The following is a 25,149-nucleotide window of genomic DNA, read 5'->3' as shown; positions in this document are numbered from 1 at the left end:
AGTTATGGTTTGATTTGTGCTATTACTTTTACAGTACAGCACTGTGTGCACTAGGCGCTGCATGTAGGGTAGATCTAGGAAGACACATAGATGTTGTCCCTAATAGCTTACACCCTGGATTGGTTCTTCTGGGTCCAGGGGAGGGACCAGGCCTGCCCTATGCTCTCCTCTGCAGCTGGTGCTGGTTGCCTTGAGACAGGAGCAAGGAGAGTCTGGGGCTTTCTATTATCTGCCTCCTGCAAGCACCACCAGCTTGTAGCACCTGTGATGGATTTCCTCGTTAGAAGTGATTGTCTTTCTGCACTCCACAGCTGATTTTAAGAACAGCCTCTTTTATGGCACCTGCCTTAAGTGCAGCATTTCTGGTAAGCAGAGACCCAGGCCGCTCCTACTGAGGAACCTTTATTGAATAAAGAGAGGATGGATATTCTTATTACATGTTTAAAAAGTCAATATGCAGTTTAAGTGAATGCTGCTCGGGGATGGTTTATTTCTTTGACACATCGTTCAATCTAAGGGAAGTCTTCACCCTCCCGGGAAAGGTATCCACATGAGCAGGAAATGTCAGGAAATCTGCAGAGAAAAAACAATGATTAAATTAGTGAGAACAGAAAGCATGCTACGCTTACAACATATGGTCTAACTCAGGGTTTCTCAGCCCATGGGTTGGGCCCCCAAATTGGGTCGCCAGAATGTTTCGAAGGGGCACATGGCAGCTCCTGTGGCTCCTGTCCCACAGGGCTGGCTGGGCTCGCCTCCCTGCTTCAGGCACTGCAACCTCTGGGGTCCCAGCGCCACTCAGGTTTGGCCCAGCTGTCATGACTATGGGAGTCCGGGTAGGCCAAATTTGAGTGAGAGGTACTGCAACCCCATGAGCCAGCTCACAACTCCACTCACACAAAGTTGGTTCAGTCAGGGGGGGCAGGGCCAAACCTGAGTGGTGCTGCAATCCTGGAGTTTGCAATGCCCAGAGCCAAGCCCAGTCAGCCCCACGGCACAGGAGCTGCCACTGTGGGATGAGTGCTGGGCAGGATCCGCCTGAAACCACCTCAGGGCAGGATCATAACCAGGGCAGGGCGAGAGGGGCAGCTGCCCAGAGCGCAAAGCCTCAGGGGTGGCTCAGGCCAGTGATGCCAGGGAGGGCTTGATGGGGTCAATCCCATGCAGCGGGGCTCAGGGAGGGCACACCACTTCCACCCCCAATGAACCTCAATAGACCACCCAGGCTGTCTGGGTTGGGGAGGGGAGGTGCAACCAAAAAATCTGGGGAGGCACGTGACCGCCCCACACATCACCTCTGGTAGGGGGCGTAAATATGCTTGCTCGCCCTGGGCACTAAAATGCCTAGTTACAGCTCTGCCCCAGAACCTCCACCCTCAAATTATTTACTGGGTTGTGACAGGCCATAAACATTTACAAATGGGCACTGAGCCCAAAAAGATTGAGAACTACTGGTCTAAATCAGCCTTCCCATGTGGAAAGCCATGGCTGAACACAAAGCTCTGCAGCCTTAACACTATGTGGATTTCACAAAGCGGTGGGGAGAAAGTGAATAGGGAAGTGTTATTTACCCCTTCACATAACACAAGCACCAGGCGTCACCCAATGAAATTAATAGACAGCAAGTTTAAAACTAACATTTGGAAGAACCTCTTCACACAGCACATAGTCAACCTGTGGAACTCATTGCCAGGGGAGGTTGTGAAGGCTAAAAGGATAACTACGTTCAAAAAAAGAATTAAGTTCAGTTCATGGAGGATAGGTCCATCAATGGCCATTAGCCAAGATGGTCAGGGATGCAAGCCCATGCTCTGGGTGTCCCTAAGCCCCTGACTGCCAGAAGCTGGCACTAAAAAAACGGGGATGGATCACTCAGTAACTACCCTGATCTGTTCTCTGAAGCATCCGGCACCAGCCACTGTCAGATGACAGGATACTGGGCTAGACGGACCATTGGTCTGACCTAGTATGGCCATTCTTATGTTCCTGTGTTAGAACATACTTTGGGTTGGAGGATTCTTCCCACTGCCACCATTCCCCATGTAAACGAAGAAAAGATTGATCCTCCAATCCATGAGTGTCCCAATAGCTGTGAGGAGATCCTGAGGATTTGGGGACACCTTCGGATAGCCAAGGTGTTCTTGTGGAGGCCCATCTCCTCAGTACTCCCTGGGCCTCCCCATGCTTCATGGCAGCATGTCTCTCTCAGAGGATAACATCAGGGAAGGGCTCCATATGAAACCGGATGCCAGGCATGAGCAGGGATGCAACTACTTTGATTTAACCTCTCTCTCTCTCCAGCAGAATTTTTATTACTTGTTAAACACGCAAAACATTCTCATTGCTGTACAGTGCCAAGTGGAGGACCTGCTCCAATGTTCAGAGTCTAAGATGACAGGCAATATAATTCAGACCCAAAACGCGTCAGGACCAAATTATGCCTTTTGGGGGGGAAATCTCCAACACTGGCAGGTATAACCTTTGTGCCAAGAATGCTTCTGGCCCAAATTCATAGCGGACCAGTGACGGGACACAGGCAGGGTAGGTTTTGCTGATGTCATAAAAGTAGCGGAGTGCTACTGACCACAGTCTGAACACTAGCTAATGGAGGGTCAGGGTATAGCCCTTAGGCAGGAAACCATTTCCCCTTGCAAATACAGGGCACAGTGACAGCCAGACTTTCCCACACTTCCCTAGTGCTGTGTCCCAGTGGCTTGAATGGAGGGAGAGGGCTCCTTAACACTTCTTCTCCCACACATACACCAGCCCTGGATATTTATTTTTGAAATCTTATCCCGAGCCTAGTAGAATTTTAATAAAACAGTCACTGAGACATAATAAAGAAACAAAATAGTTCTTCCCTATCTTTCTAGTTCATAAATTAATCCTTCCCAGATGTCAAATCAAAGGACTATACATAGAAGAAATTCAAAACATTTTCCTCTGTATCTTCCTGTCTCAGCTAACAATGACCCTCCCTGTGGTGCATGGCGTGATGCTGCCATGCTGTGGACTGGATATTTGGATCACAGGGAGTCTCCCTGCCTGCTACAGTGACAGCTGCCATTTTAGTGTTTTGATTCACATGCAGAATCATACTGAATGAATGTGTCTCATGGAAACTTTTCTATCTGCCCTTTGCTGTTTTCCTTAGGCCTTGTCTACAGCTTGCACCAATTTAGTTGAACAGGTTTAGGGTTACCATATTCAAACATTTAAAAAAGAGGACACTCCACGGGGCCCCGGTCCCGCCCCCGGCCCTGTCCAACTCCGCCCCTTCCCCGCCCCAACCCCACCCCTTCTCCGCCCCCATTCCAACCCCTTCCCCAAAGTCCCTGCCCCAACTCTGCCCCCTCCTCTGAGCACTCCGCATTCCCCCTCCTCCCTCCCGCTCTGATCTTGGTTGGGGGTTGCTAAGTGCTTCCCTGCTCCCCACTCGCCCCGCAGCCCCTGCAGCCTCTATGCCCCTGCCTGCCCTGCTCCTCCTCACCCTGCAGCCTCTGCACCCCCCCGCCCCTGCAGCCTCTGTGCCCCCTGCTCCCCACTCGCCCTGCAGCCTCTGCGCCCCCTGCCTGCCCTGCCCCTGCAGCCTCTGTGCCCCCTGCTCCCCACTCGCCCTGCAGCCTCTGCGCCCCCTGCCTGCCCCGCTCCTGCAGCCTCTGTGCCCCCTGCCTAAGAACATAAGAACATAAGAAAGGCCGTACTGGGTCAGACCAAAGGTCCATCTAGCCCAGTATCTGTCTACCGACAGTGGCCAATGCCAGGTGCCCCAGAGGGAGTGAACCTAACAGGCAATGATCAAGTGATCTCTCTCCTGCCATCCATCTCCATCCTCTGACGAACAGAGGCTAGGGACACCATTCTTACCCATCCTGGCTAATAGCCATTTATGGACTTAGCCACCATGAATTTATCCAGTCCCCTTTTAAACATTGTTATAGTCCTAGCCTTCACAACCTCCTCAGGTAAGGAGTTCCACAAGTTGACTGTGCGCTGCGTGAAGAAGAACTTCCTTTTATTTGTTTTAAACCTGCTGCCTATTAATTTATTTTGGTGACCCCTAGTTCTTGTATTATGGGAATAAGTAAATAACTTTTCCTTATCCACTTTCTCAACATCACTCATGATTTTATATACCTCTATCATGTCCCCCCTTAGTCTTCTCTTTTCCAAACTGAAGAGTCCTAGCCTCTTTAATCTTTCCTCATATGGGACCCTCTCTAAACCCTTAATCATTTTAGTTGCTCTTTTCTGAACCTTTTCTAGTGCTAGAATATCTTTTTTGAGGTGAGGAGACCACATCTGTACACAGTATTCGAGATGTGGGCGAACCATGGATTTATATAAGGGCAATAATATATTCTCAGTCTTATTCTCTATCCCCTTTTTAATGATTCCTAACATCCTGTTTGCTTTTTTGACCGCCTCTGCACACTGCGTGGACATCTTTAGAGAACTATCCACGATGACGCCAAGATCTTTTTCCTGACTCGTTGTAGCTAAATTAGCCCCCATCATGTTGTATGTATAGTTGGGGTTATTTTTTCCAATGTGCATTACTTTACATTTATCCACATTAAATTTCATTTGCCATTTTGTTGCCCAATCACTTAGTTTTGTGAGATCTTTTTGAAGTTCTTCACAATCTGCTTTGGTCTTAACTATCTTGAGTAGTTTAGTATCATCTGCAAACTTTGCCACCTCACTGTTTACCCCTTTCTCCAGATCATTTATGAATAAATTGAATAGGATAGGTCCTAGGACTGACCCTTGGGGAACACCACTAGTTACCCCTCTCCATTCTGAGAATTTACCATTAATTCCTACCCTTTGTTCCCTGTCCTTTAACCAGTTCTCAATCCATGAAAGGACCTTCCCTTTTATCCCATGACAGCTTAATTTACGTAAGAGCTTTTGGTGAGGGACCTTGTCAAAGGCTTTCTGGAAATCTAAGTACACTATGTCCACCGGATCCCCCTTGTCCACATGTTTGTTGACCCCTTCAAAGAACTCTAATAGATTAGTAAGACACGATTTCCCTTTACAGAAACCATGCCTGCCCTGCCCCTGCAGCCTCTGTGCCCCCCCGCCCCTGCAGCCTCTGTGCCCCCTGCTCCCCACTCGCCCTGCAGCCTCTGCACCCCCCCGCCCCTGCAGCCTCTGTGCCCCCTGCTCCCCACACACACACACCCGCCGCCTGCCCTGCTCCCCCCGCTCACCCGGCAGAGGGAGAAATGCGGGCTCCACGTGGACTCAAACACTTCCGAGCTGCTCTGTGGGGGAGGAGGGAGCGGGGGAGGGGGAGGGACTCTGGCTGCTAGAGGCCCTAGTGGCTGCGAGCGGCTTTCAATCAGGCCAGGCGTCCAATCAGCCGCGCTGCACTCCGCAGGAGGGGAAATCCCAGACATTTCTACTTGATTAGAAATCCCCCCCGGACGGCCATTTAAGGCTGAAAAAGCCGGACATGTCCGGGGAAACCCGGATGGATGGTAACCCTAAACAGGTTTAGTTAAATCATTGCAAATCCCTGTAGGGAAACTCTTATTTCAGTTTAAGAGTCGTTTATTTCCATTTGCCTTAAACCTGTTCCTAATCAGCTTGGGTCAAACTGCAATAAGTCTGGTTTAAACTGAAATAGGAGTGTCTATGGAGCCTTGTGCACCAGTTAACTAAATCAGTTTAAAAGCACAGCTGAAGCTGCACCTAAAGTGGTGAAACAACTTGGCATATAGACACCCACTGCATTCTCACAACTTATTCTTAGGGCCATAGTCTGCCACCAGCTATTATGCATAACTCCCATTCACTCAAGAAGGAGTTCCGGAAGAAGAAGAATGGTGACAAGACTTGGGCCCAAATTGCTAACACTTTTAAAAATCGAAATTGATTTCTTACGTGGGGTGATGCTTAATTTAAAAATGCAACAGGAGTTCTGCTAATAACAACACTTTACATTTACAAAGAAGTAAAACACTATGGAAGTCGTATTAGCCCCATTTTACTGATACAGAAACTAAGGCACAGAGCAAGAAAGTGACTTGTCCAAAGTCACATAGCAAACAAGTGGCAGAGCAGAGAATAGCACCCCTGTCCCTTGATCCCCCCTGCAGTCTTATGCGCTAATCACTAGACAACACTCTTCTGGGTACCACATCCTAGATGGTGTACATTATACTGGCACGACTATAATTCTCCATGCTATGGGCTCAATCAGATGCTGAGTGTGCTCAGCTCTCTCTCAAGCCAGTCAGAGGCAAGGGTATGCAACACCTTTAAGCACCGAGCACTGCTCACAGCTCCCAAAATGGGGCCCATTTATACCAGTAAAGTGCATAGCTTATTGTGTAGTGATATATCCACCTTGCATGATATATCCACCTCAGAGAACTCCTTGCGATATGGTTTTGCTCTTCCAGCTAAAGTACTTTCGTCCTGTAACATACTTAAACTATGTGAGAGATTTGGGTTTTCTTTAAAGTCTTAGATTTTTTTAAAGGCCAGAAGGGACCATTAGATCATGTAGCCTGACCTCATGTATAACACAGACTGGAGAATTTTCACCCAGTTACCCCTGTGTTGAGCCCAATTTAAACTTGTCTTCTGCTGCTCAGATCCCATAGGCGCTGAGCATGGTATAAAAGCTTAGGTAGATACACAGCAGAAAGAGAATCTCTTAAAGGTCATGCACTGCAGTGTGACTTTTCTGGTGATCATTGTGTCAGTGCTAGAGGATTGAACCGCTTAGCGTACATGCATGTGCTGAAGTACCACAGGAAATATATTTGTTTGACTACAAGATAAGTGGTGATGAGTGAGATCACCCTTGAATCCAACTAGATCAGAACCAAAACATACTAATGAGCTATAACAGTATACTGCCCTCCTGCTGTTAGCACACACCGACTGAGCCACCTCTTCAGTCTTCCTTCTTCTCTGCTTCCTTTTTCAGCTTTGCCTCACGTTCTTTTCTCATTTTTTGTTCAATTTTTTTACTCTGGTATATTTTTACTCCAGCAAATGCCAAGCAAAGAATTAATGTTTTAGCTGCCAAAATGTACATCAGCAGTGGAAAATTCTCCAAAACCTGAAATATAAAACAATATAGTTCAACAGAGTTTCTACAACACTTGAGCAACTGGGACATTTAAAGCACATCTATGGCATACTATGCAACTTCCCTATGGAAGCTGCATGATTCAAGACTTTGTTCATGCTATGGCAATGCAGGGCATGCAGTCTTCCCATGGGAAATTTCAGGCCACGTGGATCAGAGTTCAGGTGCAGACTGCAAAATATTTCCCTTGATTCATCTCAATTTGCTTTGCCCGTATTCACACCTCCTTCTGTGTTTGCTCTTCCGTGAATTAGTTTACCAGCAAGATGGTTTGCTTGAAGGGCAAATTTTAAGTGAATGTTGCAAGAGATGTGCAGAAAGCAAACTTTGAGTGGTAATTGTGAGGCTTCACCTGATTCCTACACTTGTCTCAGACATTAGGCATGATCAAAGTTGCTTTCCTGGGCAGTGCTGAAGATTTTTGGCCTTCCTAGAAGTTTATGTACTCAGTTTTGCCATTGATTTCAATGGAGTCAGGATTTCACCCCAGGTTTCTGAAGAATCATCTACTGGAAAAGAGGGATTACGGTGGATGATAACTCTAGAACTATTAAATATCAAAACTCCTCCTGGCACCTTATTGCTTGAGTTACATAACAGCCCAAATGTGCTCCTCCTACATGGAGCCTGATAGCCATGCTGATGATCGTCTTACCTGGACTTGACATCAGGTAGCTACAGAATAATATCAAAGATGAGCAAATCAGGCAATGGTAATACTGGCTCCAGACCAAGATCTTTATGTACTGGTTTGTTGCAATTGCAGGATGGAAACAAAACAGGAATTGCACAAGGTATTCATGTACGAGACCAAAAGAGCCGGAGCTGAGCCAAGAATTGTAGCTGAGGAGCTGTAGGCCAATGTCTGACAAATCACAGACACCATCTTCCACTGAAATAAGGACACTGTCTTGGATGGTGACCAGACCCTACCAATACTGGGGGGTTGTGAGGGCTGTAATTGGCTCTTTTCCTTGTTCACTGACAGCCATATTCATGAAGGCATGTAGCAGTGGCTGCCAGGCTCTGTGTAACATTGATCTATAACGGTGATCTGTTGAGACAGTCATTCAGACATGGGGAGATGTGTATTCTTCTCTCAAGGGGGGGTGGGGGGAGAGGGAGGAATGACTATGGTTTCTGTGAATATCTGTGCAGACATCGAAGTCCAAAAAGGGAGTGCTGCGTATTGAAAAAAAGTATCTCATCCATTCAGGGCACAGAAATACACCATGCGACTGGGTGCAGAGATCAGATAACCCTGAGTTCATTCCATCTCTGGCCCACACAGAGCTCCAGGTAGGGGCCATAAAAGCAGCTGATCCAGAAACAGGAAGTTGTAGGTTCTCTGGGATGAGGCTGTTTTTGTTGCCCAGGGGTGGATAATAAATGCTGATCTGTGGAATCCCTGTGTTTCATACTGATTTTTTTTTGGTTAACTGCTTTTCTGTGAGTAAAATACAGAGTTCTGAATGAAAAAAAAAATCCAACTGGCTCATCCCCCATTTTTATGTTGAGTTGCTTCCCCAGGTAGCAGTGACATCTGTGTCTAGCCAAAAGAGCTCAGACATTTCATAATGAATATTTCACAATGTGCTGCTTGTGAATAAACTTCAGGCCACACATCAGTCACAAAAGCGATCTGGCCAATCATTCTGAGTAATGGCTGAATCTGAGAAAACAGATCTGTTTGCAGACAATTTGCACACAGAAAAACTTGCAGAATAAACTATGTTATTTATTCTTAACCAAGCTCTAGGCACCATCACAAGTCAATGAGGTGATAAATATCCATTACAGTGTGGTGTGGAGGGTTTGCTGGGGCCCTGCCTACTATTTTTGCGGATACAGACTAACACGGCTGCTACTCTGAAACTAGAATGGTTGTTAGCTATGGGTGCTGAACTTAATTGCAAGTGCAGACAAAAGGAAACTATGTTCCGCACCCTTTTAGTGAAACTACCCATGTTCTCAGGAAATGGATTGTTTTTCTGATGTAAGCAGGGCATAGGTGGGTGGGAGGATGTCTGCTCGATTCAGGATAGAAGATATTTGATAATGTCTCTGATATTGACCAATATTAAATTCTTCAGAGGAAACCAAACCAAGGCCAGGATCCTGCAAAGATTACACACAGGCTCAGCTTTAAGCACACACATAAATATGGGAGTATGGGGCAAGCAAACAGAATTGAGTAGAAAAATTTAAGTCCCAGCTGACCTATTGCCTAGCCAATGCTAATCAGGAGTGACTGGCAGGCATCAATGCAGGGGTAGGTTTTAAGGAGGGATTTAAAAGAGGATAAGTTACAGCTTTACAAATGTAGATGAGGAGTCTCCAAGCCAAATAAAACTATAAGATTTAGCTGCTTTCCTCCCCTCCCCCCATGTTACTCAAGCGAAGATAAGAATAGAGGCTAAATGACAACTCTCTGGCAGCTCATTGTTCCTGAAAAAACAGAGCACTGTACACCTGCTAAGGGGGGTTAGGGTGTCCTTATGCATATCTCTAGGTGTACTAGCAGAGCCAATATTCTCATATGCCCCAAATGCCAGTTGGCTATAACCTCAGGTGATTTCTTACCAATAAGCTGCTCGTGGCTTTAATTCAAACCTGCCACAACTCAAGAAAGTCACTGTGTCTGGTGTGCTGCTTGCTAAGTGGTATATCTATACCAGGGATACCGTGCAGCAACATGGGGATGAGTGGTATAGACAACACAGCAACTGCGCTACAGCACAGCCATGAAAGGGGCACTAGACAGAAAGTAAGATAAGCAGAGCCAAATGCCATGTGGAGTGTGTGTATGGAGAAGCAAGACAGAATCTGCCTATAGTACTCTGAGGCCCACACCAAAGTCCTTATTCATATGCACACAGCAAAGTCAACTTGCAAGGCACTGAATATATATATAGTAGGAAATATAATATTAAGTCTCCAGATTCCAGGGGGAGAGAGCTGTGGTTAAATCCCCTTAAACGTGAACATGGCGTTTATTCCAACCAAAGACACACACTCCGACACAACATTCCCAATTCTAGCTTAACACACTCCTCTTTAACACCACCACCCCCGTCCGCCCCAGGCTTTAACAACAAAAGTCTCCTCACCCTCCAATTAAATTCCACCATCTTGGATCTCTGATGATGTCACGGGTCACACCACAGTCTAAGCCCAGCAACGTTTATCAGATTTATAAGAAACTGGTGGAGGCGGATTCATCTGAGGAAATAAAAAGAAAGAAAGAAATGAGCCAATTTGTCTGCATTTGACATGTCCTAGCTGCGGGGCTCTGACAAGCACACCAAGCCTACTGCTATGATACTCTCGGAACATTCAGTAACCACCTCGCAGGGAGCGGATTATTTTGTAGCTGGTTGAGTGACAGGTACAATGGCCATTGGGAGCCTTACACAGAGCTGAAGGTTGACAGTCCTGGAACAGGTGTCATTTGTTTGTATGGAGGGGGCCCACCCCTTCCAGACGCAGCTGTTCAACTATAAATGCAACGCTGGCTGCTTTAATAAGTATGACATGTGTGCAAACGAAGTATCCCCATGAGATGTTTTAGGAAAACAAGCCCACCAAAACCAAGGCTGCAGTTTTAATCCCACCAGCCCTTGCTCAGAGCTTGAATCTCCACTGCTACGATTGCTCTTGTCTTTAGTATCATCTGGGGGAAGTGAAAATATGCTTCTGGATTTTGAAAAAAACACTATACGTAAGTCCTCCTCTGACAAACACAATAGAACAGCTGAAAGTGATCCCCTAGGGCGCTTGCTGTTGCTGCTGGCACTGAGATCTCCAGCTGAGGAATGCTTGAGGAACCTCAAGTGGCCATAAGGCAGCTGCACACAGATGAGATTCTGCATTTTGGTTTTCACCTCTGCTTATCCAGTGGTTTCAGAACATCAAACACATGGGTTCCACTTTAAATAGATTTCCCTGCACATGCTCTACCTGTCCATGAGCTGTTTCCCTATGTGTGCCCAATGTTTGTACAGACGCTCCCCGGGTTGCACAAACCCAACTTACGGAAATCCGGTTTTATGGAAAAAGTTCTGTACGCACCTTTTTTTTTTTTTTTTTTTTGCGTAATTGCACTGCTCTACAGCCAAAATGCTTCTGAAATAAATATAGTCAAACTTTACTATTCTGGGTCACTGAGAACGAAAATGATGCTTAAAATTGTTGATTGGCTCTAGTTTTCAAGATATGCTATTGGGTCAGTATATACGACCCTTGACTTGGGAATGGCGGAGGATAAGTGAGTTATAAAGGGAAGGGATCTCAATTTAAACCAGAAATGACTAAAATACATCTTTGACTGGAGCTATGAATAAATCTATGACTGGGTTTGGACAGTACTTGCTTTTTAGGCAAAACAATGAATGATGCAATCTGAAGCTGGTATTGCGTCATACATGATATGAATTGCATCATGTTATTCCTAGAAGTCATGGATGATGCAATCATAACGAAGCTTACATCACTCTGCTGAACAAATTGCCCTATATCAGCCCTAGAAATCATACAGTGTCATGCTCTCTTATTTGTCAGTGTTTGATTTTGCAAAGGGACACATTTCTGTTTAGCCAAAGTGAGCAGAGATGCCTCGTACTTGTGTGAACAGTGCAGATAACTTCTGCTATGTTTATGGTGAAGTGACTTTTGCCTCACAAAAGCGCAGTATAACCACTATGGTTAAGAAAGCCTATCACCTTTATTTTGGCTGCAAAATTGGAGATCAGGACAAGAGGTGGGCCCCACACATATGTTACAACACTTGTGCAACAAATCTTCGCCAGTGTTTGAACAGGAAAAGGAAATCTATGCCTTTTGCAGTGCCAATGATTTGGAGAGAGCCAACAGATCATACCAGCAATTGTTACTTCTGCATGGTGCCTCCAGTTGGGAAAGGTGTGTCAAAGAAGAAAAAGTGGACTGTGCATTATCCAAACATTCCATCAGCTATACGCCCAGTACCCCACGGAGAAGGACTGCCGGTTCCTGATGCACCAGAATCATTCTCACTTGAGTCAGACGAGGAAGAGGAAGAGGATGAAACTTCTGGTCCTGAACCATCAATGTCACAGGACCCACATTTTCTCCCATCCTCCTCCTCTGAACCACACCTCATAACACAAAGTGAACTGAATGACCTTGTCAGGGATTTGGAACTACCCAAGAGTAAGGCAGAGCTGTTGGGCTCCAGACTACAGCAGTGGAATCTCCTGGCAGGTGATGTTAGGGTTTCCATGTTCCGTGACCGTCAAAAGGATCTTGTCCCATTCTTCTTCATGGAAGGTGATCTTGTAGCCTGCAACAACATCGATGGTGTGATGGCAGCCCTCAACATCGTTCACGATCCAGATGAGTGGAGACTGTTCATTGATTCATCGAAGACGAGTCTTAAAGCTGTTTTACTGCATAATGGCAATGTTTTGCCATCAATTCCAGTTGGTCATGCAGTCCATATGAAGGAAACCTATGACAACATGAAACAACTTTTGAGGTGCATAAACTATGACCAACATCAGTGGCAGCTTTGTGGCGATTTGAAGGTTGTTGCTCTCTTGCTTGGTCTGCAGACTGGATACACAAAGTACTGCTGTTTTCTCTGCGAATGGGATAGTCGTGCAAGAGATTCCCACTACATCAAGAAAGATTGGCCACTCCGACAGTCATTGGAGCCTGGGAGGAAAAGTGTTCAGCATCCACCACTTGTTGAATCAAGGAAGATTTTGTTACCACCCTTACACATCAAGCTGGGTCTGATGAAGAACTTTGTCAAGGCCATTGACAAAACACAAGCAGCTTTCAAGTACCTCCATGGAAAATTTCCAAGGTTAAGTGAAGCTAAGATAAAGGAAGGTGTCTTTGTTGGTCCTCAGATTCGTGAACTTCTTCGAGGTGATGCATTTGACCATGCACTGCGTGGCAAGGAAAAGACGGAAAGAAAAGCCTTCCAGTTAGTGGCAATAAATTTTCTCGGAAACAACAAGGCAGACAACTACAGGTTGTTGGTGGAAAACCACCTTGAGGCATACAAAAGCCTTGGTTGCAACATGTCACTAAAGATACATTTTTTGCACTCTCATCTAGATTGTTTTCCACCGAACTGCGGAGCAGTGAGCGACGAGCACGGCGATCGATTTCACCAGGACATTGCAACAATGGAGAAACGCTATCAGGGCAAATGGAGCCCATCAATGCTTGCAGACTATTGCTGGACAGTGACAAGAGATGCTCCATTTAATGAATACAAGAGACACGCCAAGAAGCGCTGAGTAGACACTGAATAGGACTAAACTACGTACATAATAGTTTTTTGCCTTTTGTTTCATAATAAATTTTATTTATATAACCCTTTGGCTGATTTTTAAAGTGTTACATAAACAGGACAGGTGAAATATTATCATGTAAAGCAACCATAAACACATGAAAAGATCTAGGTTTACAATTTATGATTAAAACTCTACTATCTACACAATATACATAGACATAAAATGTAAAAACTTAAATATCTTAGAAACAGTAGCCAATCAGTTGTTTTAATTGTCATATTTGAATTCAGCACATCAAAATACATAATAAATAGCACATTTTATCTCTGAAGCAGACGACGTCTCAAAAATTGTAGACCAGTGTTGTCGGAGATACGTTACCAACTTACGCAAAACTCGACGTACACGAGGCGTTCCGGAACGGAACGCTTGCGTAAGTCAGGGAGCTTCTGTATAACAACAGAGTCACTGTGTGATCTGCAGAATGGGGACCACTTCTTAGCCACTTGCAGAGCTATACAAACAATAACAATCAGCCCACCATGGCTGCCTTTCTGATCCTCCTCTGACTAAGATAGAGGAGTCAAGTCTTAAGGCTCTTGCCGTGCTTAACTACCTCACCATGGGCAGGGAGCTGCGCGCCCATGAGACAGACTCCTACCTCCTGCCATCTCTCCTACGTACAGTATCAGCTTTAATCACTGTTGTGAACTGGTTTGAAGCCACCTTTATATATCAGTGATGCATACCCACTCTCTGATGTCCCCAACCTCCAGTGGCCCCACTTAATCCTGCTTCCCCATCTTGACCCAGGCCTGGTCAATCTTGGCAGAAGAAAGAAGCCTGGATGTGTATGTATGAAAGGCAGGACCGACTGCTTTATACTTTAAAAGAAACGTATTAGCATTGACATCACTGGTTTAAAAACAAAAAAGCTCACACATTGTACTCTCAAGGTTATGCTATCTTAAAGGGAGGCAGGCAAATAAACAATCGAAGTTTCATGTTTGCTTTTTCAAAGGCAGATAAGGCAAAGATAGGAGTTTAAAAACATCTACACTCAGCTGTTATTTGTTCCCCTGAAAATATAAATACAAGGGTCTTGGAAAGGGGACCCAGCTCAGTTTAAAGGAGGTCACCTTCACTCGCAGTCAGGACTTCCAAGGAGATCTTGTGGTTACGTCACATGAGCGCCTGAGCACCTGCTCTCTACTCGAGCATTGCCACAGACTTCCAGGGCTCAATTCACCACTGACTTGCACGTCGCATAGTCATTTACACCTGTGCAAATGCACGTAAAATGACCACCACCATAGTAGCACCTCACAATCTTTACCATGTTTATCCTCACAACACCTCTGTAAGGCAGAGCAGTGCCATTATCCCCATTTTATGGATGGGGAAACTGAGGCACAATGAATCAAAGTGGAGAGCAGGGAAGTGAACCCAGGGCTCTCAAGGCCTAGGCTGCTGTTTTAACCACTGGACCATCCTTCCTCTCTACCTCTCCTCCCAAACCATAATCCTCCACTCACTCAGTCTCGCATCAACTGTGCACAGCTCTAAATGACTAGATGAGGTGCAAGGTAGTGGGGAATGAGGCCTCCTTTGTGATGTTGGCTGGGAAACTCCCGTGGACTACTGATAGCTTTGTTTACTCAGCAGTGTAATGGGGCTCATAATACTGTTCTACCTGGCAAGGGTGTTGTGAGGCTTAATTAATGTGTATAAAGCGCTATGAGACGAAAGGCACCATACAAGGGCAAAATAGAATTTATTTGATTGCACCTACAGTAAGGTGATGGCAGACTATAACCTGTGCTAAAAGAATGTGTATCCTCCTTCCATTTGGACAGAAACCATGTTTCCTTCTTCAGACCATCTCTCCCCATCTTGCTGATCTCGCTAGCTTCTCCTCGTTCACATATTTAAAGAGACCATCGATACATTTTACAGCATGCTATTGGGCAGAGAAACAATCACAGGGCTTGACTTGTTGATGCTACACTGTGTGTCAGGCTGGGCTCTCTTAGAGTGGGACCAAGATACCCCAACATGGCTCTCCAAACCCAGACAAAAAGCCGGTGTGTGACACGGCGGGAGAGGAACTGAACCTGGACTGCCACTGCCACAATTCCTCAAAACCCCAACAGCGCATGTGATCATGGGCCCAGGTTTGTATAATTTGTGGTGGTGCCCAGAACGGGTCCAAGCAGAGCTGTCCCGTCCATAGGACGGACCGGGGCAACCAACCTGGGGACCGCGCTTTGGGGAGCCCCACATTTCAAGGGGACGCAGAGTCCAGGGAGACCTGGGGAGTTAGCAGGGGGCCTGGTGCCAGCAGCAGCGAGTGACCTGGCCCCAGCCCACCCCCTGGACCCCGCATCCCCCTGAAGCACGGGGCCCCCCAAAGCACGGGAAGCCCAAACATTGGTGGAGTTGTGCCCACGTTCCTAAATATTGGTGGAGCACGGGCACCACGGGGTCCATATAACTCGCTGCCTATGCATGTGATACAGGATGAAATCGTTCAGGGCCAGTCGGATCCAGATACTTTTATAGCTCAAACAGAACGGCCCAGATTCTACTCTAGGCTACGCTGGCATAAGTCAAAAGTTGCTCAGTTGAGGCCAGTGGAGTTACTCTGGGTTCAAACCAGTGTAGTTGAGAGCAGTCAGTTAAATGAATAACAGAAATAGACAGTACCGCTGAGATCTTCATACCTGGAGTTGTAGAGAGCAGATGTATTAACAGCCTCTCCGACAGAGCCTCACATACTCCATACTCTGGAAATTAAACATGGAGCAAAGGGAAATTTAAAGGGACAGATTTAAAATCATATTACAAATGCCTGCAGCATCTCAGATTGTTAACCCCGGGGTCCCAGCACACCATTTTAGTCACATGCCAGACTGCTTGTAGATCAGAGGGGTTTCTGCAATGCCGCCGCCACCGCTGCACTCACTACCAGCCCAACCACCATACTGCTGCGGCTACTTCCACCTGCGTGCCTCCCTCTTAACACCACCAACGTCCATTGCTTCCCACTTGCCTTGCACCCCTCAGCATCCTGCCTGGCTTTCCTGCTGCCAGTTACCAGCTTCCCACCACTCCCCAGTGCTTGTCCCCTACCCGTCCACTGCTTGATTGTGCTGCCTTCCCCTGCCATTGTTACTTGGGCCCTGCTACCTCTGCTCCCCCTCAACTCTTCACCCCCAAACAAGTCACTTCCCAATGGAAGTCCTCTCCCAGCTGTCACCGACACTGTACCTGAATTGCACACACAGCTCAGGAAACTGAAGTAATTTTTTCAACACAGTAATTTTCACTCTCTTTCTACTATTCATTTACTTCACTCAGCTGAGACAGAGAAACTAAACATAAGTGAAATTGACTAGCCCATAGCCAACTTCATTTTCAGGTTCTCATACCCAAGAACTCTGCGTCAGTGCTTGGGTTGCAATACTGCAGGGGATGGTCACATACAGTCAAATATGTTTTCACTGAATTTTAAAATCATATCAAACCATTTTAATGAGCTGGGGTGGGGTTCCTTACAAAATGTGGGTCTCAAAATGTCCAACAAGTGTCCAATAAAGTTGCTGAGATGGATTGGGGAAATGGACATATCCCAGAAAAAGATAGGGAGCCCAATTTTGAACTGCCTTGCACATGTGTGTAAGGTGTTTCAATTCTGATCTGACAGCAATGCCAACACAAGATGCAAACCAACAGGGAATCAGGCCCAGAAACGTAACTTTACCTGAAACTCACTTTGTTTAAGGTTTGCATTTTGTGCTGAAGGTCCAGCTCTTACAGAAACCCCTAGGTCACGGATTCATTTTAAAAATAAGACCTTCCCAAAGAAAACAGATTGATACAGTACCTTGCAGCAGGCAGCCATTACACACAGAGGGGAAGTGGAAACAAACTACAAATACCAGAAGCCTTACAGCTGGCAAACTACAGCTCCCAGCATGCCACAGCCATATCTGGCTGTTAACCCTTTTTTGCACTATACCTCCATAAAACAAACGTGCACAGTGCACATTCGGGCACATTTAACGCCATGTATATTATTAACAGTGATAATGTGGAATTTGTCCTTTTAGAATGACACCTGGTAGAACACGTGGAGAGCTTGTTCTACAGGTGTTGAAAAGAATAGAAATCCCGAGTTAAAGTACCCACAACATCCCACATTCATATGTGCCTATGCACCATGCTTTTGACATGAATCTGTGCTGGCTGACCTTTAAACCCTATACACTATGGCAGTTTGACCATTACCTGCAGACAATCTTAACTAAGATCTGCTTTGGAACTAGCCTGTACCTGGTAGTTCAGGTTGAAGTTCTACACCCATCTCATCACCTTATCTGTCCCTGAAAAACAAGACAAGGAATTGTCGCCCTCTCCTCGCCCAAAATATTTGATCTAGATTCTTCTATGGTCCCCATAACTTTTATGTCTGAGCACCTCTTATTCATTAATGGACATCATCCTTACAAACATCCCTCTGAGGTAGGGAAGTGCTATTCCCACTTTATACATGGGGAACTGAAGCATAGGACAGATTAATTTGCCCAAGTTCACGAAAGAAGACTGTGGGTGAGCCAGTGGTGGATTAATGATTTTGCCGCCCCTGGGCCCTGAAATAATTGCCACACCCTGCCCCATATGAACTTGTTTTAGTTTTTTTACCAATTCTCGCGAGTATGTTTACTAAATGGTGTCACGCCGTCATTGGTGGCAATCATAGGCTCTGCACCCACCAGCAGCTTCCTGCTCCCCCCCACCCCCCAGCTCACCTCCGCTCCGCCTCCTCCCCTGAGCGCGCTGCGTCCCCGTTTCTCCCCCTAGCTCCCAGCGCTTGGCTTCGCGAAACAGCTGTTTCGTGGCGGCAAGCGCTGGGAGGGAGGGGGGAGGAGGGGAAACGCGGCGCGCTCTGGGAAGAGGTGGGGCCGGGGCGGGGATTTGGAGAAGGAGTCCAATAGGGGCAGGGAGGGGGCGGAGTTGAGGTGGGGACTTTGGGGAAGGGGTTGGAATGGGGGCAGGGCAGGGGCAAGCACCCACCGGCGCCGGGAAAAGTTGGTGCCTATGTGTGGTAGAATCACTGATGCTGCGATTACAAAAATGCTGCTATTATAAATTTGCCGCCCCTGCAAATTTGCCACCCTAGGCCTAGGCCTTGTTAGCCTAGGCGATACTACGCCACTGGGGTGAGCAGGGAACAGAACCAAGTTGCCTGAATCCTAGTCTAGTGTACTAACTGCTAGCTCATCTCTCCTAGCCTTGGGCCAATGGGAACCAGAGAGAGCCACCCAATAATGCATTACCTGTTTTCTTTTCTAACAAGGTTCTAAGATACCATGACAAGGAACATAGGAAACCAGGAAATGTGGGCAGTTTGCTTCTTTTTAAAGAATGTTTTTAAAGAATTGCTCTGATACAATGTTATACATGTTATTGGTTTAGGTAGATGGGGGCCAGATGCTTAGCAAGTGTAAATGGGCACAACTCCATTGAAGTCAATACAGCTGAGAAGCAATAAAGCTGAAGTCACCTTACAGCAGCTGAGGATCTGACCTAGATAGTGTATTTGTCCCTCCACGTTTGAAGAGTTCATGCAACATCTGTGCAAGACAGATAATCTCCATAGTTTCAGTGGCCAACCTAAATGAGTTACACACAAAAAAACAGCAACACTCATTCGGTTTGAATAGCAAATGGTGTTGGTTTGCCATGTAGACCTACATGACATATTATGTCTTATTTATATTTATATATTATTATTTTCAAACCATGATTTTCAACCTGACAGCATTCCTTTAATAGCACAAGTATTGTCTTTCTAGTTCACCTCTGCTGGACGCCGATGTATTTTTGTTACTCCAAATACACACAGCTGCTCTCTGTAAAATAGCAGCTAAATGGAAACAGAAGGCCTTATGCAAAGTAACCTGGATAGCAATAGAACAGAACTTTCTAGTGATGGAAAAATTAATGCCTAAACTGTTAATTTCTCAGGAGATTTTCATGTCCTGTGGTTATCCTTTTCCATGTGTGTGCAATGAAGCCATGCTCAGCTCACAGACCAAAGCACTGGCAAAAGTTTAGGGACAAATTCTGCTCACAGTCTCACCTATGTATATCACTGAAGTACATGAAGCTACTGTGGCTTTACACTGGTGTGCCTGAGCAGAATTTGGTCCTAACTATTTTGCGTCTTAGTGTCACAGGCCATAGTAAGTGTCAGAGAGGTAGCCTTGTTAGTCTGGATCTGTAAAAAGCAACAGAGAGTCCTGTGGCACCTTTAAGACTAACAGATGTATTGGAGCATAAGCTTTCGTGGGTGAATGCCCACTTCATCAGACGCATGACAAAATGGGCATTCACCCACGAAAGCTTATGCTCCAATATGTCTGTTAGTCTATAAGATGCCACAGGACTCTCTGTTGCTTAGGCCATAGTAAGGGGAGCATGTTGCTGCACCACCCCAGGAGTAGTGCAGAGAATGAATTGTGGTGCCGGGTGCCTCAATCCCCTCCTTGCTCCAAAGGGTAGTCATTTGCTTCTAGCTTTTACCAGCAGTAAATTATTATCCCCAACCTGGTGCCTCAGCTCCTCTCACTTCCCACTGCCTACTTGGGGTGGGGAGAAAGAAACAGGCATGCAGTGCCCCATATCCCTGGTCACCCATACCCAATGACCACGTAGCCTATAGCCCAGGTAGTGAAGAGCGTTCTGACCCTCCTGCCCAGGTGTGTGGTCTGGGTCAGAGCCTAGCCCTTTAGAAATCACAGACTATTTTTTTACATATTACTAACATGATGGAATGTATTGATCCAGTGTTTGTTGCCAGGAAAATCCTGGTGAAGCTTCAGGCTGCATAATTTATTTAGAGGAGGGTGTGAAGGGAGCACTTTAAAGCCCAGATTCTCAAATGTATTTAGCTAAATGTCTTTGAGGATCTGAGTCTAAGTCCCTCACTATGACCATGTTATGTTCAGCACTGAAACCTTCTGTGAAATAAAGCTCTACCATCCAGTCCATTAAAAACCATGTTTCAGAGTGACTTTAAATGGAGTCTTGCCCATGCCCTGCACTTCCCTGAGGTATTACATCTTGGGATATATGTTATGATGGTGAATTTGGAACTGCTCTGTAGTAATTTATGAATACTGTATGCTGGCTTGGTTACTGATATGTTTACTATATGACTATCCTGGGTTAACAGGGCTGCCAGGAAAAACAAGCAGGCAGGGAAACAGTGGTCACCCCTGCCAGGTAAATGTTGTTAAGAGATAATGCCTAAACTATCAGCTGTGAAGGCTCGACCTCCTGGTTCCAACTTACAAAACTGGGCAGGGTTAAAGCCATGAAACACAGGATATAAAAAGGACCATAGACATTTTTAAAGGGTCAAGAGAGGGGGGGACCAGACAAAACTGCAGGCACCCACTGGGGTGTCCGAAGAAGTTAGGCCTGACTAGTTTACCATCAGGACAGTGTAAGATTTTAGGACGGACAGACATGCGTGAAAACTGTTGTTTTAAAATCCTTTTTTCTCTAAATGCATTGTTCCTACTAAATGCATTGTTGAGTACTTTTCAGAAGGCTGTTTTGTCACTGAATCCCCTGGGTAACAAACTCGCAAAGGGAAGACCTGTAGGTGCTGAAACTAATTAAGTATGGATGCCTAACTTGAGACACCTAGGGACTGAGTTTTCAAATTACTTAGCATTCTGTAGCACTTTATATGTTCAAAGCAGAGCTCCCCTTGACTTCAGGTGCAGCTGTGAGCATTCTGCACATCTGTCCTCAGGGTTTCAAGCCTGGCAGCCAAAAATGAGGAACACACATTTAATTCCCACTTGTGAAAAGTTTGGTTTAAGTAGCCCAGCATGAGGGACGGGCCCTGCTGCACATAACATCCCCATTCACTACACAACCCTAATTCATCCCAGAACAGGTCCAGCCAGTGCACTGAATGAAGCAGGGGTCATGTGTTAAAATAGTATGTGATCATGTAATTAAAGACGGTATCATAACACATACACACTTGGGGCTGAATAAATGTTGCTCAGGCAACCTGAATTCTGTTATTTCCTAACTTTTGGGTGTTTGACTTTGCAGCCTTCACATTCTTTTCATGTACTATTTTTAATGTGTTTTCCTATTTTTTGACAAAACAAATTGAGGAACCAGAAATCCCATCATGGTAGAACCATATTGACCCTCACATGGCTCATCAGCAGGGTTGGGACTTTTAAATCCACAGAACAGACCTCGACCACTTGAGCTAATGGAATAACTGGTAGCAGTAATAGGCTGTTATAGTCTGTGTGGTCCAGCCATTAGCGGGATAGCTATTTGCTGATGGAATAGAACCCAGGAGTCCAGAGTCTCTACATTTCTCTGCCAAGTTCTGGAGGGCAATGTGTTATAGTGATTACAGACCCAGATTTGTCCCTGTACCTTCAGCCTGTTTCTGTCCCTCTCCGCTCCTATCCATCCCAACACCACCCTATCTCCCTCTCTCATCCACACCCCCACCCCAGTTCCTGCCCTTCTCCTATCCACCCCTTGGCTCCTGGTCCCCATTCCAGCTCTTGCCTCCTCCCTGTCTGCTCCTATCCATCTGCACCCAGCTCCTATCCCCTTTCCCTATGTGCCTTAATGATAGGTGGTGCTACCAGCTCGGCCTATAGTTATTGTTTGAGCACCAGCCTGGTGGTGATTTACTAACATAGGAGAAGACGTAGTCTCTGCCTCCAGAAACCTGTTCCCATTGAGCAGAAACTCACCCACTCATCCCCTCCCATGCAGGAAGAAAACCTAAAAAGTGCACCTGGGTGGCTGGCAGGAGTAAGGTCCAATGCTTGGGATCCTTACACCACTCCATATGTGAACGCGCACGGACACACACACAGGACCTCGCTGGTTCTCAGGGTCCTGACTGCCACATACACCATTGAAAAGTGGGTATAACCCAGGTCTCCCAGCTCCCAGCCTTCTCCACTGGACAATAAAAGAGAGGAGGGATTAAGTAAGACAACTAACTAAGGAAGCATGTGTTATACATTTTAGAGAGCACCAGACTTTGTGAGAAAGATTTGGTTCTCCGAAGACTTCAGACACAAAGGTGGGTGGTGCCCAGTGCAGATAACCAGCAGGTGGTTAAAGGATGAGGTTAGAGTTCTGTAGCTTTAAAACTGGATTCTTTGAGGTATTGTATTTTAAATGTTTGTCTCAGATATGGAAAAATATCAAATTGATAATAGGAATTTGCATTGTAAAATCAGTGTTATTCATGTTGAATGGATGGAGGGATAAGATATCTCCTATGGCTAGCACCATAAAATATTGTTCAGACAGTTTACGTGTAGATTTATTTTACAAGATTTTATTATATTATAAGAGATGAGCTCCAGCTGTCCTGTTTGGATCATGATCCGGATTTTGAGCACCTTGAAGTTCACATGTCTTCAGATCTAGGGATTTGGTTTTGTCCGTTATTTCGATTTGGGATATTCAGAGTCAGATTCACATCCAGATTTTAAATCTGCCCATAGTTTGGGGGCAATTTTTGTTAGGTGTTTTCATGCCTCTCTAGTGTCAAGCAGAATAGAAAATCAAAATAAAGTATGAATACTTCTCTTTCTCGGATGGCCGACTAAGTAGCCTCACCCAAAAATCTCACAGTGAAGCAGTAGATTTAATTTCTCTGGAACGATCTATACCTAGACACCTCTGGCTATTTATCAGACAATGTGATGGCAATTCAGAATCCTAGTGAAAACATTACATTACATACATGGCTTTATGGTGTGTTCACTGGTGCTATCTCCAAGAAATCAAGGCGATCCAGGGGTTTTGTCCCTTGCACTGATGTTTTCATGGATCGTACACTTCAAGTCGTTTTGATTTAGAATCTGGCCCTTATATTTTTCACCCCAATCATCAACAATGTACTGGTGATATGGGTCATTAGAGTGCTCTTTCCTCTTTGATTTCACCGTGCTCACTAGGATAGCCACAATAATGAAGGAGAACATTCCAATCATTACAATGAGGTACAAGATAACGTAATCAAAGTTTTCCGCATCAACTGTTGCTTGCAGTGCATCTTGTTCCGCTGTCGTGTTCCGGCGCCAGTTATTCATGTAGTTAAGAAATGTGTTTTTGAAAACATCTTCCAATGTCTGGGTGAAGTTTTGTAAATCGACCATATTTCCAGTGCACTGCCATTGAAAACAAATATATAGATATTTTTAATTCTGTACTATAACAACTGCAGGGTCAATTCCCTCAGCTAGCGAAAAATTTAGTGCCAGTTTAGACCAGCTGAGGATCTGGTCCCAAGAGTCTGCATTTTACCATGTGTTTAGGGGATCAAGTGGGTCTTTACTTAGTTCTTAGTTCAGTTCTGTTTCAATCTATACTCAGGCCAAATGAAGAGTTTTGTCTAAGTTAGGACTCAGTAAAAGCTGAGTAAGACCCTTAGGATTTGGCTCAGTAGGAATGGTCAAATTCTGCATTGACTAGCAGCCAGGACAGTGCCATTCAAATCAATGGGGCTGCACAAGGTATATTGGCACAGAATTCAGCCATCCATTTCTTGTTTCATCTACAAAAATGAAATCTGGCATGCCCATACGCAACACACACAAATGCATTTGTAAGAGCATAATAGCCAAATATGCACCCCCCCACACCCTCCAAAGTGCTAGCCGAGTGCCAGGCAGAGTGAGGGACAGGAGGACGGAATCCTGCTCTTCAGGCAGGTGTTGTTGCAGAGCTATCACACAGAGACTACTGACGCACAGTGCCCGCAGTGCCCTCTGTGGCCTTTGCACCCCCAGGTGGGCTGTGGGGAGAATGGGAAGAGCGTGAAGTAGCAGATTCTCCGGTCCCAACCCAGAATATCTGCCCCCAGCTGTCCCATTCTTGCTCCTGGAACACCTCATTGGAAATACATCCTTCTACACAGCCCCCTCCAAATTTTGCCCTTGTTACATGCTGGAACCACACCAGTTCCACGGCCAGGGGTCCCCCTCTAGCCAGGGGTAGGATTTGCCCACAATTGTATATGTAATGTTTGGTGCTACTGCACAGTATGCCGTGTCTCTCTGCGCAGTGTGGTGTATCATGATTGCGGTGGGAACTGTAACTTTAGATTTTCTTTGTCTAAAAGCTCAAACAACGTTTATTTCCCAGGGTGGTTTTTTTTTTTTTTTTTTTGCTTGTTTAAAATAAAATAAAAAGCTGTGACTGGATCACAACTTCACCGATATTTAAGACACGAAGGGCCTAATAATGATCATCTAGTCTGACCTCCTGCATAGCACAGGCCTTTGCATTTCAACCAGTAATTCCTTCAGTGGATATAATTCTTTGCTACTGCATGCATAAAAACTAGCAAGCCCAATGAGTTGTGTTTGGAGCTAGAGGATCCAATCCAATCTCAATGTAAAGACTTAAAGTGATGCTGAATTTACCACGTCCCTAGGTAAGCTGCTGCAGTGAGGAATTATCCTCTCTGATCAGCATTTTCATTCTATTTCCAATTTGAATTCTTCTAACTTCATCGTCCAGTCACTGGATCTTGTTATGCCTTCATCTGCTCAATTAAATGGCCTCCTACTATCACATATCTTCTCCTTGAATGTGTGTGTGTGTGTATGTGTGTGTGTGTGTGTGTGTGTGTACACATATATTCACACAACTGTGTAAGATTAAGAT

General features: G+C 45.6%; 2 protein-coding genes across 4 annotated transcripts; both read right to left on the bottom strand.

The window, feature by feature from the left end:
• Positions 1–391: 391 nt before the first annotated feature.
• SMIM11 (small integral membrane protein 11) lies at positions 392–17,336 on the bottom strand. Of its 3 annotated transcripts, none has more exons than XM_065417479.1 (5): positions 17,288–17,336; positions 16,125–16,187; positions 10,225–10,336; positions 6,880–7,084; positions 392–573 (listed from the first exon to the last, which is right to left on the bottom strand). In XM_065417479.1, exons 3-4 carry the CDS (start codon positions 10,243–10,245, stop codon positions 6,917–6,919), a joined length of 189 nt encoding a protein of 62 aa, XP_065273551.1. In that variant the 5' UTR covers positions 10,246–10,336; positions 16,125–16,187; positions 17,288–17,336; the 3' UTR covers positions 392–573; positions 6,880–6,916. The 3 variants fall into 3 exon arrangements, with proteins under 3 accessions (XP_065273551.1, XP_065273550.1, XP_065273552.1); XM_065417478.1 differs by having other exon boundaries at positions 6,901–7,084; XM_065417480.1 differs by having other exon boundaries at positions 6,913–7,084.
• A 5,925-nt stretch (positions 17,337–23,261) lies between these two features.
• Positions 23,262–23,636, bottom strand: KCNE2 (potassium voltage-gated channel subfamily E regulatory subunit 2). The gene has a single exon (XM_065397550.1). The coding sequence runs from the start codon at positions 23,634–23,636 to the stop codon at positions 23,262–23,264; it is 375 nt and encodes a 124-aa protein (XP_065253622.1).
• Positions 23,637–25,149: the final 1,513 nt, after the last annotated feature.

The sequence above is a fragment of the Emys orbicularis genome, chromosome 1 (assembly GCF_028017835.1).
Source record: "Emys orbicularis isolate rEmyOrb1 chromosome 1, rEmyOrb1.hap1, whole genome shotgun sequence".
Taxonomy (NCBI): domain Eukaryota; kingdom Metazoa; phylum Chordata; order Testudines; family Emydidae; genus Emys; species Emys orbicularis.
The sequence above is the reverse complement of the archived record's forward strand: the minus strand, read 5'-3'. Positions and strand labels throughout refer to the sequence as shown.